This window comes from Aspergillus affinis, assembly GCF_023601865.1.
Source record: "Aspergillus affinis strain CMG 70 chromosome Unknown NODE_120_length_108624_cov_86_247165, whole genome shotgun sequence".
Taxonomy (NCBI): Eukaryota; Fungi; Ascomycota; class Eurotiomycetes; order Eurotiales; family Aspergillaceae; genus Aspergillus; species Aspergillus affinis.
In genome coordinates this window covers 11,189-25,934 of record NW_026515901.1, presented here as the reverse complement: position 1 = coordinate 25,934, position 14,746 = coordinate 11,189, and the positions used below count along the sequence as shown (strand labels likewise).

The 14,746-nt window shown below is 51.4% G+C and overlaps 4 protein-coding genes across 4 annotated transcripts; 3 read left to right on the top strand and 1 right to left on the bottom strand.

Annotated features, from left to right (window-relative positions):
• Nucleotides 1-221: 221 nt before the first annotated feature.
• On the top strand, nucleotides 222-4,523 carry KD926_001092 (ATP-binding cassette transporter YOR1; the record flags this gene model as incomplete). Its single annotated transcript, XM_053104767.1, has 3 exons — nucleotides 222-488; nucleotides 544-3,129; nucleotides 3,195-4,523. 3 exons carry the CDS (start codon nucleotides 222-224, stop codon nucleotides 4,521-4,523), a joined length of 4,182 nt encoding a protein of 1,393 aa, XP_052951975.1.
• A 437-nt stretch (nucleotides 4,524-4,960) lies between these two features.
• On the bottom strand, nucleotides 4,961-7,120 carry KD926_001091 (anion exchange family protein; the record flags this gene model as incomplete). Its single annotated transcript, XM_053104766.1, has 7 exons — nucleotides 4,961-5,244; nucleotides 5,340-5,763; nucleotides 5,829-5,972; nucleotides 6,027-6,230; nucleotides 6,281-6,456; nucleotides 6,504-6,859; nucleotides 6,912-7,120. The coding sequence occupies 7 exons, from the start codon at nucleotides 7,118-7,120 to the stop codon at nucleotides 4,961-4,963; spliced, it is 1,797 nt and encodes a 598-aa protein (XP_052951974.1).
• Nucleotides 7,121-7,394: 274 nt separating this feature from the next.
• On the top strand, nucleotides 7,395-9,921 carry KD926_001090 (SET domain-containing protein; the record flags this gene model as incomplete). Its single annotated transcript, XM_053104765.1, has 5 exons — nucleotides 7,395-7,511; nucleotides 7,827-8,524; nucleotides 8,585-9,146; nucleotides 9,477-9,785; nucleotides 9,874-9,921. The coding sequence occupies 5 exons, from the start codon at nucleotides 7,395-7,397 to the stop codon at nucleotides 9,919-9,921; spliced, it is 1,734 nt and encodes a 577-aa protein (XP_052951973.1).
• Nucleotides 9,922-12,864: 2,943 nt separating this feature from the next.
• On the top strand, nucleotides 12,865-14,040 carry KD926_001089 (class I SAM-dependent methyltransferase; the record flags this gene model as incomplete). Its single annotated transcript, XM_053104763.1, has 1 exon — nucleotides 12,865-14,040. The coding sequence occupies one exon, from the start codon at nucleotides 12,865-12,867 to the stop codon at nucleotides 14,038-14,040; it is 1,176 nt and encodes a 391-aa protein (XP_052951972.1).
• Nucleotides 14,041-14,746: the final 706 nt, after the last annotated feature.

Genomic DNA, 14,746 nt, shown 5'->3' with positions numbered 1-14,746 from the left:
ACATGAGAATCTCGCTCTGGGCATATCCTGGAAGGCGCTCGATTGCTGAAATAGGCTCCAGGTACAGAGAAGCGAAAGCAAACCCAAGCCCTCTCCCTCTCCTTCTTCTCAACCCCGCCGCATCAGCCTTGCGCCGCCCTTGCGAATGTGCCGGCTCTGCCTCGACGCCGTTACACATGGGATGTCTTGGATTAATTTAACTTAATCCATTTTTGACAAGAATGACATTCAACGCTCAAGAGAAGAAGGTCGCAATCCCAATTGCAGACGAGAAATCTCAGTCTCAGCTCACGTCGACGCGGACGAGTATACAGGATGGCCGTCCTGCAGACCAAAAGAAGGGGTCTTGGTCCTCGAAGCTGCCGAGTCTGAATCCGCTGCGATGGCAGAAGGCTCCCCCGATACCGGAGAAAAGGGCAGTAAGCCGAGAACATGAGGCTCGTTTGCCTAGTCGTATGCTTTTTCAATGGATTGAGCCGATTATGAAAGTTAGTAGATCGTCCTAGCCTGCATCGCCAGGATGATACTTACATTAGTATCTAGGTTGGCTATCTACGAGAGTTAGAAATCCAAGATATCTGGGCAGTCAATCCGGACAGATCTGTTGATTTCCTATCAAAAGAGCTTGGATCTAGCTTGGAACGGCGACTAAAACGCGGCGACAAGAAACCACTGGTAGGCGCTATCTATGAAACCTTCAAACGGGAGTTCTGGATTGGCGCGATATGCCAAATTCTCGGGACTGTTATCATTGTTTTGTCCCCTCTTGTCATCCGCCACCTGATCTCCTTTGCGATGGAGGCATATGATTCTAGACATGGCCTTCGCCCTAGTCCGCATGTTAGCTGGGGCATAGGTTATGCTCTAGCTATCTTTTTCATGCAAGTAATCCGAGCCCTCTGCATGAGTCAGTCCTTCTATAAAGGCGATGTGCTGGGAGGTCAAGTCAAAGCTGCTCTGATCTCGCTGATTTTCTCCAAAGCAATGAAGTTGTCAGGGAGAGCGAAAGTGGACGGGCGCCAATCTGGAGAGAATGATCAAGAACATAAAGACAAAACAGAATCTAACCAAGATGAGATTGCCGGCTGGAATAATGGTCGAATTACCATGCTAATGGGGGTCGAAGCGGATCGAGTTGATAGAGCCTGTGGGAGCATTCACCTTCTTTGGGCCACACCAATTTGCCTGGCTGTCGGTCTTGTGGTTCTCTTGTTCACTATCGGACCCAGCGCGCTTTCCGGGTACGGGTTCATGTTTCTTTCAGTGATCTTCCTGACCTACATTGTGCGGTGTCTTGTGAATTTACGGGTGACGGTCAACAAGACCACGGACCAACGTGTTTCTTTGACTCAGGAGATCGTGTATAACGCGAGATTTGTTAAGTTCTTTGGCTGGGAGAACTTTTTCCTGGAAAGACTTCGGAAACTTCGACACACCGAGATGCATTCTCTCCACAAACTGCTCGCCGTACGACACGCCGTCATAGCCAGCTTTGTATCCATGTCTACTTTTGCAGCGATGTTTGCCTTTATCACCTACGCATTCTCAGGCCACGGTGCTGAACCCGACAATATCTTTGCGTCATTTGCAGCCTTCAATGCGCTGCGAGCGCCTCTCAGCATGATGAACTTGGTTATCAGTACCGCAACGGATGCCTGGACTGCCTTGGACCGACTCCAGGATTTCTTCAGGGCAGAGGAGCGAGAGGATTTCGTCGATTGGGATATGGGTATGAGAAACGCGATCGAGATGGACCACGCATCATTTACATGGGAGCAAGTGCCCTCGTCTAAGGGACCAGACGCGAACAGCACCGAATCAAGTCGCAGAGGTTCCTCGTCCGACGACTCGACGGAGAAATTAGCGCATGCCAACCGGCGCTCGAGGGAAAGTGCAGAGCAAACGCCCTTCAAGATTTCCGATATCGACCTGCAGGTGGGCCGTCGTGAGTTAATTGCTGTGATTGGAACCGTTGGCAGTGGAAAGAGTTCTTTGCTGGGGGCGTTGGCGGGCGAGATGCGCTTAACGTCTGGAGGAGTTCGCATGGGCACGACGAGGGCGTTTTGTCCTCAATATGCGTGGATTCAAAACACCTCTGTCAAAAACAATATTCTCTTTGGACATGAATATGACGAAACAAGGTATAACCAGGTAATTGACGCGTGTGCCCTCCGCTCGGATCTCGCCATGTTTCCAGACGGCGAGCAGACCGAGATTGGTGAGCGTGGAATCACCATATCTGGTGGTCAGAAGCAGCGACTGAATATTGCTCGGGCCATCTACTCGAACTCCGAGCTTGTCCTCTTGGACGACCCCCTGTCTGCGGTGGATGCACATGTTGGACGCCAGATCATGGACAAAGCCATCTGCGGGCTTCTCCGAGATCGATGCCGAGTTCTGGCAACCCACCAGCTTCATGTGCTTGGCCGCTGTGATCGAATCATCGTGATGGACCAAGGCCAGATACATGCCTTTGACACCTTCACGAACCTTATGCAAAACGATGAAGTTTTTCGATCCATCATGTCAAGTACTGCCCAGTCAGAAGCTTCGGACAAAGAGACCCCCAGCCACAATACGGAGATCCAACCAACCGAGGAGAAACCCAAAAACGAGGGCTCAGGCGCTGCCCTGATGCAAACGGAAGAAAGAGCCACAGCTTCTATGGGGTGGGATGTCTGGAAAGCATACATATCCGCGACTGGCTCCATCTTTCACCCATTCCTTTTCCTTATTCTGACCCTCCTTGTCAATGGCGCAATCATCATGAACGGGCTCTGGCTATCCTATTGGACGTCCGACAGGTACCCTTATCTGGGCCCAGGAGGCTACCTGGGGATTTATGCTGCCCTCTGTGTAGCCCAGTTTGTCATTGTTTACGTTTATTCGTTTCAACTCACCTACGCTTCTTCTAACGCTGGCAAAGCGATGCTTCAAGACGCCTTGTATCGAGTCATGCGAGCACCCATGTATTTCTTCGATACAACGCCCCTGGGTCGCATTACCAACCGCTTCTCAAAGGATGTTCAAGTATTGGACAGCGATCTCGGAAACTCGTTACGAATGTTCGTGATGATGTTCTCTATGATTGTCGCTACCTTGGGTCTGGTCGTTGCCTACTTCTACTATGTGAGTGATTTCTATCTGACCAGGTTATTTGTGCCTTCCATTATGATTCTAACCGTTACTGCCAGTTCGCCATTGCCATACCACCGATGTTCTTCCTGTTTTGGCTTATCTCGTCTTTCTACCGTGGTTCAGCCAGAAGTTTGAAGCGTCACGAAGCAGTCCTCCGTTCTGGGGTGTTCGCACGCTTCGGTGAGGCCATTACTGGCACCACCTGCATCCAAGCATATAACAGAGAAGAGCATTTCCGACAGGTCATCCACAAAGCTGTCGATTCGATGAACGGTGCCTACTTCCTCACCGCTGCCAACCAAGGATGGCTCGTGGTCCGGGTTGAAATGGTAGGCGCCATTCTTATTCTCATCGTCGGCATCCTCGTCGTCACCTCTCGCTTTAACGTTGGGCCCAGCGAGGCAGGCATGGTCCTCTCACTCATGCTCGGAATAACGCAAAACTTCCAATTCTGCGTCAAAGAGTACGCCGAAGTCGAGAACGACATGAACTCCGTCGAGCGCATGCACCACTACGCCAGCAACCTCGAACAAGAAGCACCGCTGGAACTGGGCCAAGTGGCCCCCTCGTGGCCCGAAAAGGGCCGCATTGTATTTGACAACGTCGAGATGTGCTATCGAGAAGGCATGCCGCCCGTCTTGAAGGGACTCACCATGGATATCCGCGGCGGCGAACGCATCGGCATCGTGGGCCGCACCGGCGCCGGCAAATCTAGCATCATGGCGGCGTTATTCCGAATGACCGAGCTCTCCGGCGGCAGTATCAAGATCGACGACACCGACATCTCACGCATCGGGCTCCACGAACTGCGCACGCGCCTTACTATCATCCCTCAAGACCCAACCCTCTTCCAAGGCACCGTCCGCTCCAACCTCGATCCCTTCAACGAACACAGCGACCTCGACCTCTGGTCCGCCCTCCGAAAAGCCCACCTCGTCGGCCAGGACCTTCCCAGCGGCAACACCTCCTCCACCACTCCTGCTCCGACAAACCTCTCCCCAAATCCCTCACAACGCCTCCATCTAGACTCCACCGTCGACCAAGACGGCCTGAACTTCTCTCTCGGCCAGCGTCAACTCATGGCCCTAGCACGGGCTCTGGTCCGCGACTCCCGGATCATCGTCTGCGACGAGGCCACCTCCTCCGTGGACTTCGAGACCGACGAACGCGTCCAGGAGACCATGGCGACTGGGTTCCGGGGTAAGACGCTTCTGTGCATTGCGCATCGTTTGCGCACGATCATCAACTATGATCGGATCTGCGTTATGGATAAGGGCAGGATCGCGGAATTGGATACTCCCTTGCGGTTGTGGGAGCAGCGTGGGGGCATTTTTAGGGGGATGTGCGACCAGAGTGGGATCTCGAGGGGTGATTTTGGGGAGTAGACGGTTGATTGATGGATTGATGGGGGTTAAGTTGAGTTGAGTTGAGTTTGAATTGGGTTTGCTTCGTTTGGTTTGGCTTGAAGGTGTGCTGATTGATGGTTTTGTGTGCGAGAGTGAGAGTGAGAGACGGGTAGATATACAAGGTGTACAGAGAGTAAGAAGAGATTATAAAAGGTAATGATTGTTTTGCTTTCATGGAATATATTGGATTAAATGGATGGATGGATAGATTGGAAGGACAAACACCTGATAGGATCTAAAATAGAAGGATGGATTATGTTGAAGATGTACGGATATAGTTACATGTTCTTAATTATTAATTAACTAAAAAATCGATAAAGCCCTCTGTTCTAAGCACTCGAATACCGCATCTAACTTTTATCTATCTCTAACTATACCCTCCAGCTCTACCCAACAATTCTAGCAACCAAACCCACCTACCGATACCTCACCGACCCCCTCCTATGCTCCGAATACCTTCTTTCTACCCCATAATGCTCTTCCTCCTGACTCTGTCCTCGTCCCCGTCCCACCTCTCCACCAGCATCATTACCATCATCAGAGCCTTCCCCGGGAAACTTCGGCGGGCCGCCTAAGCTCGCCAACACGGCCGTGTTGTTCGCAGTCAAGTCATCCAGGATGTCGAGTTCGATCTGCGAGAACCATTTTGGGATGATGTATACGCGGAAAGGGATCATGGCTGTGATGAGGATTGGGAAGCCTGGTTTATATCGAATTAGTGATTTTGTTAAGTTTGGGGTTGGGTTGGGGAGGGACTGAGAAAGAAGGAGAAAGAGAAGAAAGGATCAAACAAACCAATAGCAGCCACCGTCTGCGAAACTGCCACACAAGCAGCAACACCAAAGATCTGACACGCGACATACGCCACAATCTTCCTCTTACGGACCCTCAGCAGAGGCTCATCCCTCTGAATGAACCGGTTCTCCATAGCCAGAAAGACAAGTTTCTTCAGGATCCCATTCGACTCGATGGAGCCCCATCCGACGATGAAGAAAACACCGGCAAAGACAGCAGCCGGCATGGTGTGCAGGACAATGAGGAGGGGACCGGTCATGGTGCCGATGATGGCCAGACCCATGAGGAAATGGGAAACGCGCTGCTCGACGACGGCGGTGGCTTTTGTGATGGGACGGCGGAGTTCGGCGCCTTCACCTTCGGAGGTCGGGATGAGGGCGAGCATGGTTTCGTAGATGGTGAGTGAGTCGGTGTGCACGGGGGCCTTGTCTTAGGTTAGATTTTGGGGACAGGGAGAGATTTGGTGATGGGGGAGATTGGTCTAGATACCTGGGGAACAAGGCCGTTTGGCATTGGGATTCCGGTGATGCCGGCGAGGAAGGTCGTGCAGCCGAGGAGGAAGAAGTCCCAGTGGAAGCCTGCTGGTTTCTTGAGGGGGAACTGGCGCGCTTGGGCACCGAGACTGCTTACATTCTGGATAGGTATGGTCAGATGATAGATAGATGAGACGAGGATGGGTAGGCTTACATGATCGTAGTAGAACAGCAGCATGATGAGAAAACCAAATGGCAACGCAGCAAAGACCCATTTCACCTCCAGCTCCCAGAAATGAATTAACCAGCCCCGCGGCTGCGTAGGATAAAAGGCCCGAGTAATGGGGACGAAGGAGATACCAGTGGATTTCAGGTTTCCTGGAATATGGGCAAAGCCTACCCAGAAGATTGTTGCGATCTAGATGTACCTTGTTAGAGTCGCTTATTTCAGGGGATCAACAAACATACTACATAGGCATAATCTGCCAGTAATCCTCGAAACCATGGCCGACAGATAGTGCTGGACCCTAGCATCTCCAATCCATAAATGGTTAAGAAATACAGGATGGCAATCATGGTGCTCATGTAGCCAGCTGCCGATCCGTACTCGCTAAATTCGCTGACCAGTTCCTCGACTCCCTTTACTACTTGTCTTCAGTATGCTATTTCCAAAGGACTGCGGAAGACCTACTGCAATAGATGATCCCGACATAAGCACCAAACGACTCGGATGAAAAGTCCGTCACATATCGCATGTAATCGCAGAGATTACACACGGCCACGATCCAATGAAAGATAGCCGCCCAGATAGCGGTCCAACACATGAAATTAGCATAAATCGCAGGTTCATATCGCGTGACAATATCATAGATTGTATAATTGAACAACGAGATGAGACCGGTGATCCCGACAATGGTGAGCGGCTGCGCACCAAGCAGGCTGAAGATCATAGCAGCCAACGCTGAGGAAAAGAGCGCCTCGTTGATGCCATAAAACTCACCGGTGCGACGGTACATATCTAAGGTGTAGGCGATGGCGGGGAGTATACTGAAACCTCTGTTATTAGATAGCTCAACGCATTCTTATCTGGGAGACCTACTTGACAAAGTACATCCGGATGGTGCTGGCAATTGTCCGGTATGTCAGAGCATCCGAAAAGTCACTCCAGTAGTAGGGCAGGCGCCGTCGAACATCATGGTACATTCCACGGAATGGTCTTAAAGGACGTAGGCGTTTCCATCCAGAAAGGTTGTCGTAACTATAGGAAACGGAGGATTTCTCCCTAGTAAGATGAGAGAAGTCCGACATGGTGAGATGGTTGGGTATGGACAAATCGACAAAAAGAAAAAAAGGAATAAAAAAAAGTCGAGACTTTTATAGTCTTATACGTTGGTCGACTTCGCTTAGACATTCCATTAGCCACTGGTCTTAACGCTGGGCGGAAATTTGCGTATCAGCAGGGGGATAGAAATAATGATTAATGCAATGCTGCCAGCACGCCCACCGAGCAACCCCCAAACTCATTCCTCGAAGGACTCGACAAGGCGATCTGTGGCCACTATCTATTTCTTAATTTTCACCAATGCTCATAGAGTTGTCGTTTCATGAGTATCTGGTGTGCATAACGTCATGTGTAGAGGCCGCTGACTCATCCTTCTACCTGAATCTGCCTGGGGCAGAATTTTGCCATCCCATCAGAGTATGCGCTGACACAGAGTATGTGGATCACCACTGGCCCATATGCTGGTCTACTTTTGACATGGAAAACTCATTATTATTATCATCATCGGAAATCATCTCCCAGCTCTGTGATCTCCTTCAGAACCCTGATTTTCACCCACAATTAGCATCGGCCATCGAGAGGCGGCATCAAAGCAATGATCACGATCACTTATTCCTGCAAATTCAAGCTTCTCTCTGCACCATTCCATCAGCCGATTTGCACCAAGGCCCTTTGATTCTGGTTAGCTCATTTATGTCCACTTGCATGTTTCTGTTCTAGCTGACGTTATAGGGCTGTATCGATCTCAATGATGGGAAGCTCGTACCACCAGCGCGGCTTACCCCTGATCAATCCAAAGACGATGTTGAACCCTTAACACCGCAATCCATGGTAGATGAAGCTTGCTCTCGATCTTCGAAACGTCGAAAAACTGTCAGTGGTCTCCGGCTTGCTCCATTCAAGTCAACAGCTTCACTTAACGAAGAAGAACTTGAAAAAGACAATCAAGACACTTCAGTTCCTGGAAGCGGTGTTTCCGATCCCCAAACAGCCTCAATCCGTCAAGTACATAGCGACACAGGATTCCCGCAGCGCAAAAAGCCAGGAGATAGCTCTGTTCCAGTAATGGAGCCCACGTCAACTGATAAACTCATATCCGGAATCTGGCGTCAGGTCTTCTCGCCTGTGCAGTTGAGCCGGCTTCCATCCGTATGTGGAATGATAGAGCCCAGTATCAATATCCGTACTGGAGTAAGTGGAGATGTCTTCCGCGCTGTAAACACGCTGTGTTTGAAATACTACAACCAAAGCCAGTCGTCTCGGGCCTTAGAAATGGTCGTGCAAGCCTATTGGATAGAGTGCTACGAGGCCCGCATCGCCGTGATCCGGCTTCAAAATCCGAACTTGTCCATCACGGAGGCCCGAATGATAGCACTGAAGGAAACTTGTGCCGTGCTGAAGTGGAAAGAAAAAGACCTACGAAACCGGATGTCAGTCAGACCTATTTGTTGACTCATCACCCCTTTCCTAAATACTGACCTATAATCCAGGGCGATCTGGCGTGGCTACAAGGAGATCAAAGACGCCGGGGGATGGGCCAGTCTGATCTTCGCCAGCGCGGGAGTCTACCGATTCTGCAAATACCGCACAGGGTTTGGCGAGGGACTCTCCACGCGCCTGCGTCATATTCGAAGCAGTCTCGAACTTGCGGTTGACACTTTGCACCCCGAATGGCGAGACCTCCTGCAAGTCATCGGTCAGGTCGAAGCACCTCGATACCACGGTCATCCTCACGAATGGGTCACGGTGACCGGCGAACCGGCGGTTCCATTAGCTTCGACATACGCACACCTTCACCTACCAAACGGATTTCAGTATCAGTTCATCGACGAGTGTGTCATAGATTGTGCAGCATTCGGCACCGATGACCCGCGCCAAGTCCCCGGTCCCGACCCCGAGACCTGTCCCGTCTGCGCGCAACGACAGTCCGACGAGATTGAGAAGAACCAATGCACATGCTTCCCAGCATTATTCGGTGGCATCCGGGGGACAGTACCGGTACAACTGTTTCGTACGACGAGCGGCAAGAACAACGGAGTCGTAGCCCGCACTGTATGTTCCCCCTTCTCCCTGCTTGTAACATGTAACAAGCTTTCCCACACCTCCACCATGTCCTTGAAACTCCCGTTCTCGCGCGTCGGAGACGACATGACCATGCTGAGCTCGATCTTGGGGAAGTCCGTCCCGTCGTTGATCACGCGCAGGAGTCCGCCCTAGAGCGGATACACCGTGGCGTCGTTGGCCGTTTTGCCGGCCCACATCCTCGTGGCGTTCACGATGGCGGCCTCGTAGATCTCCAGCAGGTGCTCTTCCTGGACGAGGAGGTCCAACACAATAAATCAATCCAATGAGCCAATGAATAACCCTCTCTATCCAATATAGTCCATCGACCGCGGCACCGCCATCGGCGAATTCATCGGCCTCGTAACGAACGGCATCTCCGGCGTGGACGTGATGCAAGGCGGCTCGCACAAGAAGCAGACGTACCAGATCTACCAAGGTCAGATGGGCAATTTCACGCGCTTCATCAACCACTCGTGTCGACCGAACAGCCAGTTTCAGCGATTCTACTGGCGCGGGAAGGAGCGCATCGTGGTGGTTTCGCGGGGCGTGGTGGCGGGAAGTGAGATCACGGTGGACTATTCGAATCAGTATTGGAATCAGTTGGATAAGAAGTGCCTTTGTGGGGAGGTTTGTTGTCGGTTTAGTGGGAGATGAGGGGAGTTTGGAAGGATGGAAGTAAGGAGGTGGGACGAGATGAGATGGTTGGTGATGGTAGATGGTTGTGGTTGATGGAGGAGGAGGAAGGAAGAAGGAAGAGGCGTGATGCGGGAGACGAGATGAGAGGGGTGACACACAGGTCACATGGCTGGTAGGTCAGGCTCACGGGACGATGGGTTTTGTTGTCTAGTTCACAAGAGACCTGGCTTGATGCGCTGTGTGTGGTTTTATCTGATTTTTGATTAAATGAATAATCCTGATACCCGTATGTCGAGATGACAAGAATGTAGTTCTGAGATAAGATACAGTTGAAGAACCCTAGTTAAGTATCCACTCACTAAATTGCGATTGAGAAGTACCTAGCATGATAAATAACTAGCAGAAGCAGCTGCTGACTGAAATTAAAGCCCGTATTCAACGACACACACCGGCTGTTTTATGTGCTGCTGATCCACTTAGGATTGTGCAACCCCCTAGTCCAACACCTTCGACATGTTGCATGTCCTCCTATCGCGTGCACACGTCAGATTAGATAATTTAGCCAGACCAGATGAGCCATGACAGGAGAGGAATGCCTCGTCAGGCAAGTCTGGTCCCGCGCATCCACTGATCCACCAATAACGGAATACTTGTGCAACCCATCAGCACACCACCACGGCAGTAGTCACTCTCCTACGGGCAACTAGCTGCCCCTCTCGCAACGCTGGACCTTCTGACCGGATCAGGATGTACCGGAGATACATCCTAGCTCGCCCAGATCGACACGGCGAAACAAGTACCGGTACCTCACGGAATCCTATTCATGCTATTAACTAAGCCCCCTGTCAACCACACCCTCTAGCTCATCACCGGCCATGATTGGAGAAGAGACCTGTCGTCGCCACCTCCGAGGAGTTCGTCTCTCGAGAGCTCATAAACCCTGCTGCCTAGATCGAGTGGATCCGGCAACATAGCCACCAGGGTCCAGATGGAGCAAGACAGGGTCGATTGGGAGCCCAGCGGACGCTAACTTTAAATATAAGCTTATTTAGACGTCCCCGACGGTTCTATTCGATCCCGCACGCCTTCAAAGTGAATCTTGCAAGCCCTTTTCGTCGACCCCGATGCCTCGGGAGTGGCAAATTATGCTGCGGCAAGTAGGGCTTGAAGTCACGTGCAACAGAATCAGATCCACGTCTCGTGGAATGCCCCCAAAGAGGAAAATTGATGGAAAAGCCAAATATTAAAACCTAGTTAAGTCGGACTTTAATCCGGTGTGGATCTAGTGTTGAGAGTATGGCTTCAGCAAGAAGATCAGCTGTCGTGTGAGTCGAATCCTGTCATATCGGCTGCTATACACGGTCCCTCCGCCCATGACGTGTCCATCCAGCTCACAAACAAGTTAGCGGAGGACCGTGTGTAAGGGCTGGACACTATATATCTGGGGGTGTCAATCCATTCTGGAAGGGGTAACTCCAACGAGACCGCATTCTGAAAACTCTGCAGACGATCGGCTGGCACGAGCGCTAGGAACGGCTAATGATATCGTGATCGTCAAAAGAACCTGTCCCTCCCAACCGGATGACGTTTAACCAGAGGAATATCATTAGTCGACGGCTCGACGCACGAGGGGTTGAGGGGAAGAGCGCCGGTCGGACTTTTTGTCCGTAGCCTTGTGAAATCCCTGCAAAGGCCGAAGAGCGAAAAAAACCCCCATCACATAAAATTAATAATGCGAATACTAAAGGTGATAAATTTCGAGGATTGATTGCATCAGCGGAAAAACGGATGGCAGCGCTTCCCTCTCTCGGTGGGTCGCACGGTTCGGCTTCCAACGTCCGAGAGACGGGCAGAGTTGCCTGATCCTGCCTGATCCTGCCTGTCCGGGCCGTCAGAGCCGCTGGAAATAATAAAGGAAATGAAGAGAGAAAATGGATCCATGGATCTGGACACAATGGGGCTTCACGAGGGAAGAAGAAAGAAAAAAAGAAAAACTAGAAAAGAAGAAAATAAAATAAAAACAAAAATAAAAGCGGCGCCGAAGCCGAGCCGGTGCATCCCTATAGGGCAAGGATTGGTGTTTAATCTTAGTCCCTTAATCAGTTAATTAGTCGCGCATCAAGCATTGACCGCCAAGCCCGCGCCCTTTCATGCTCGATGACGATGGATTTTCATTCAATGGATCAGCTCACTGTCTCCTCTGCACTAAGAGTGGAGCTGCAGCCGGAGAACTAGTCGAGGTACTTAGCAATCATATGGAACAATAGTCGCGTACTCCGTACTAACTCCGCTAAGGGTAGCTACGTTCTACCGCCCACCGAGGAAGCTCTTGGCTCCGAACAAGCAAGTTATGACTTATGAGCTAAGCGTGGACTTGCGTCCGGTAGACGGTCAAACAGGGATTGATACGAAAGGAGTCATAGACAACACGAGCAAAATGGACGGGAACAGGCATCGTGAAACGCATACACCGTAAGTACGAGGTCAGCAAGAGGGGAAACGGACCGGGGGCTCTGAGGTGGCAGGGCTTGACTCATCGCCAGGAGCACAAGTCTCGAGAGAGAGAGAGGAGAGAACAAAAGGACCAGAAACCCGATCCGGCGACCCCGTTGCCGTCTCTTGCCGCTCCATCTCGACCGCGCCTGCCACATCCGATTGATCCGATGCTTGCCAGATCTGGTGACAAAACAATCCACCGTGACCATCACTAAACCTCCCATGGCAAGTCATATGGCAAATCGTTCAATATTTTTAGGATCCCTCCCGACGGCGCCGCTCAGGGCCGTTGGCCTAGAGGGGGTACTCCCGTAAAGAGATCTTATTTTATTTTTCCTTTTTCCTTTTTCTTTCTTTCTCGCTCCTCTCTCTGTGACGCTTATAAATTGCGCTTAGCCCCGCTCTTCCTCAAAGATTGCTGTCCTGGTAAGACCTGCTCTTTTTTTTTTTCATTAGCAACGGCATCATTCATACACTCTCCGAGACAACTTCAATCTCTTGATACTCGACCTCTCTTGTTCGCTGCTGTTCGCTGCTTAACCCTTTTGACCACACCTCTCGGCTTGACATCATAATGGAAGCTCAACCAACGGTCTTGGCGTCGCGCCAGTCTGGGCGGAGCTCCGAGAGTAGCTCGCTGGATGCCATTGCGAGCGAGAAGCAGAAACTAGCCGCGACCAGCTCATCGTCGCAACGCAGCCTTCCGGATCTGCACAATTCTGCGTCGCCCAAGCGATTCAAAACTTTCTGGAAATCCTTCCGATACCTGCAGAACCTGAGTCCCAAGCAAGTGGATGACTTCATGGCGTCCTACGTGATCTATAACCTTGATTGGTCGGACGAAAAGCAGATGGTTGAGGAATTGGGCCCCAATTACCAAGAGAAAGTCGGCGATTGCCTGAAGTCGTACTATGGCGTGTTGAATCACCTTTGCGCGCTAGGCGACGTCGAAAAGATGTATATCCCCCCGTTCATGAGTAAGAAGGCGACGGTGTTGGAAAACCAGCTGTTGTATGAGGAGTCGATTGCGGAGGACATTGGGTTGGAGAAGGACGACAAAGTGCTGGATTTGGGTTGCGGCCGCGGCCGCGTCGCAGCGCACATGACGCAATACTCCGGTGCCCAAGTCACGGGGCTGAACATCGATCCCAACCAGATCGCCCAGGCTCGCTCCTATAACGAGGAGTGTGGCTTCAAGGACAACACCTTTGTCGTGCAGGATTTCAACAGCCTTCCCCTTCCCTTCGAATCCGAGTCCTTCGATGCCTTCTACCAAATCCAGGCCCTGAGTCTATGCAAGGACCTCCCCGGTCTCTTCAGCGAAGTCTTCCGTGTCGTCAAACCCGGAGCCAAAATCTCCCTGCTCGATTGGGTCAGCTTTCCGGAATATGACGCGTCGAACCCCGAACACGCCGAGCTCATGCGTCGCGTGAAGCCGCTCATTGGGGCCGTGGGAACGCCTACTCCCGAGAGTCTAGAGAAGGCCTTGACCGATGCCGGTTTCAGGGTGACGCGATCGGATAATGCTAGCGTGGGTGGGTTGCAGTCACCGCTGATCGAGAAGGTAGACTTCTACTTCCGATCCATGCGACAGGTGATCCTCGGACTGGTTAAGACCCACGTGCTACCCCGGCATTTTAAGACCCTGATCAACCGGCTGTGTTTGGATGGCGAGGCTTTCGTCAAGATGGACCAAATGCGACTGGTGACCACAAGTTACCGCATCATTGCGGAGAAGCCTCTTCAATGAGAGCGTGTCGTACAAGGATGGACCTGGAGGAAAGATTGTTCGGGCACCGGTAGTTTCGGTTTTGTGTTTGGTCAACCGGATGTGGATAAGTGAATGACCTGTCACCGTGTCCCTTCAACATCCGTCTGAACACACCATCCCCTCTGGTCAGAAGAAGACCAGGAAGAGCATCCGAGAGACTGGCGCCGCAATGGTGCTACATGTCCACTGGCTCGACATGATCATCTGTCCATTTGACTTCCCGTTGCTGTGTGGCCGGACGGGCTCGGGGTTGTCTTTTGGAAACTGCCTTCACATCGCATCCGACCGCAGCACTCTGTTTTTTTCCAAAGTCCATCCCTGTCCTGCGAAGTTTCGATTGTTTGCCAGAAGGTGAGCAACTGGCCCTTTCCGTCCGGTTGTATTCGCCACGTGCCTGGTGGCCCTTTTTCATCGTGGATACCCAGCCGAACCGTCTCTGACATGGTTTTCTTAAGATGTTTATACCCCATATTTTTATCGCATAGCCTACATACCCTAATCTCGTTTAAGCCTTCTGGACCAAACTCCTCTCGTCGCAACATGGTAAAGCGTATTACTTACTGTCTAGGTCAATGCCCTTCCCAACCCATTAGATCTGCCCTGCCAATGGCCACTGAGTGGTTCTCATAGTCCTGTTTTGTCCGGCCTAAAGCCGATGTTATTGTTTTTTTCTTGTTTATGATTT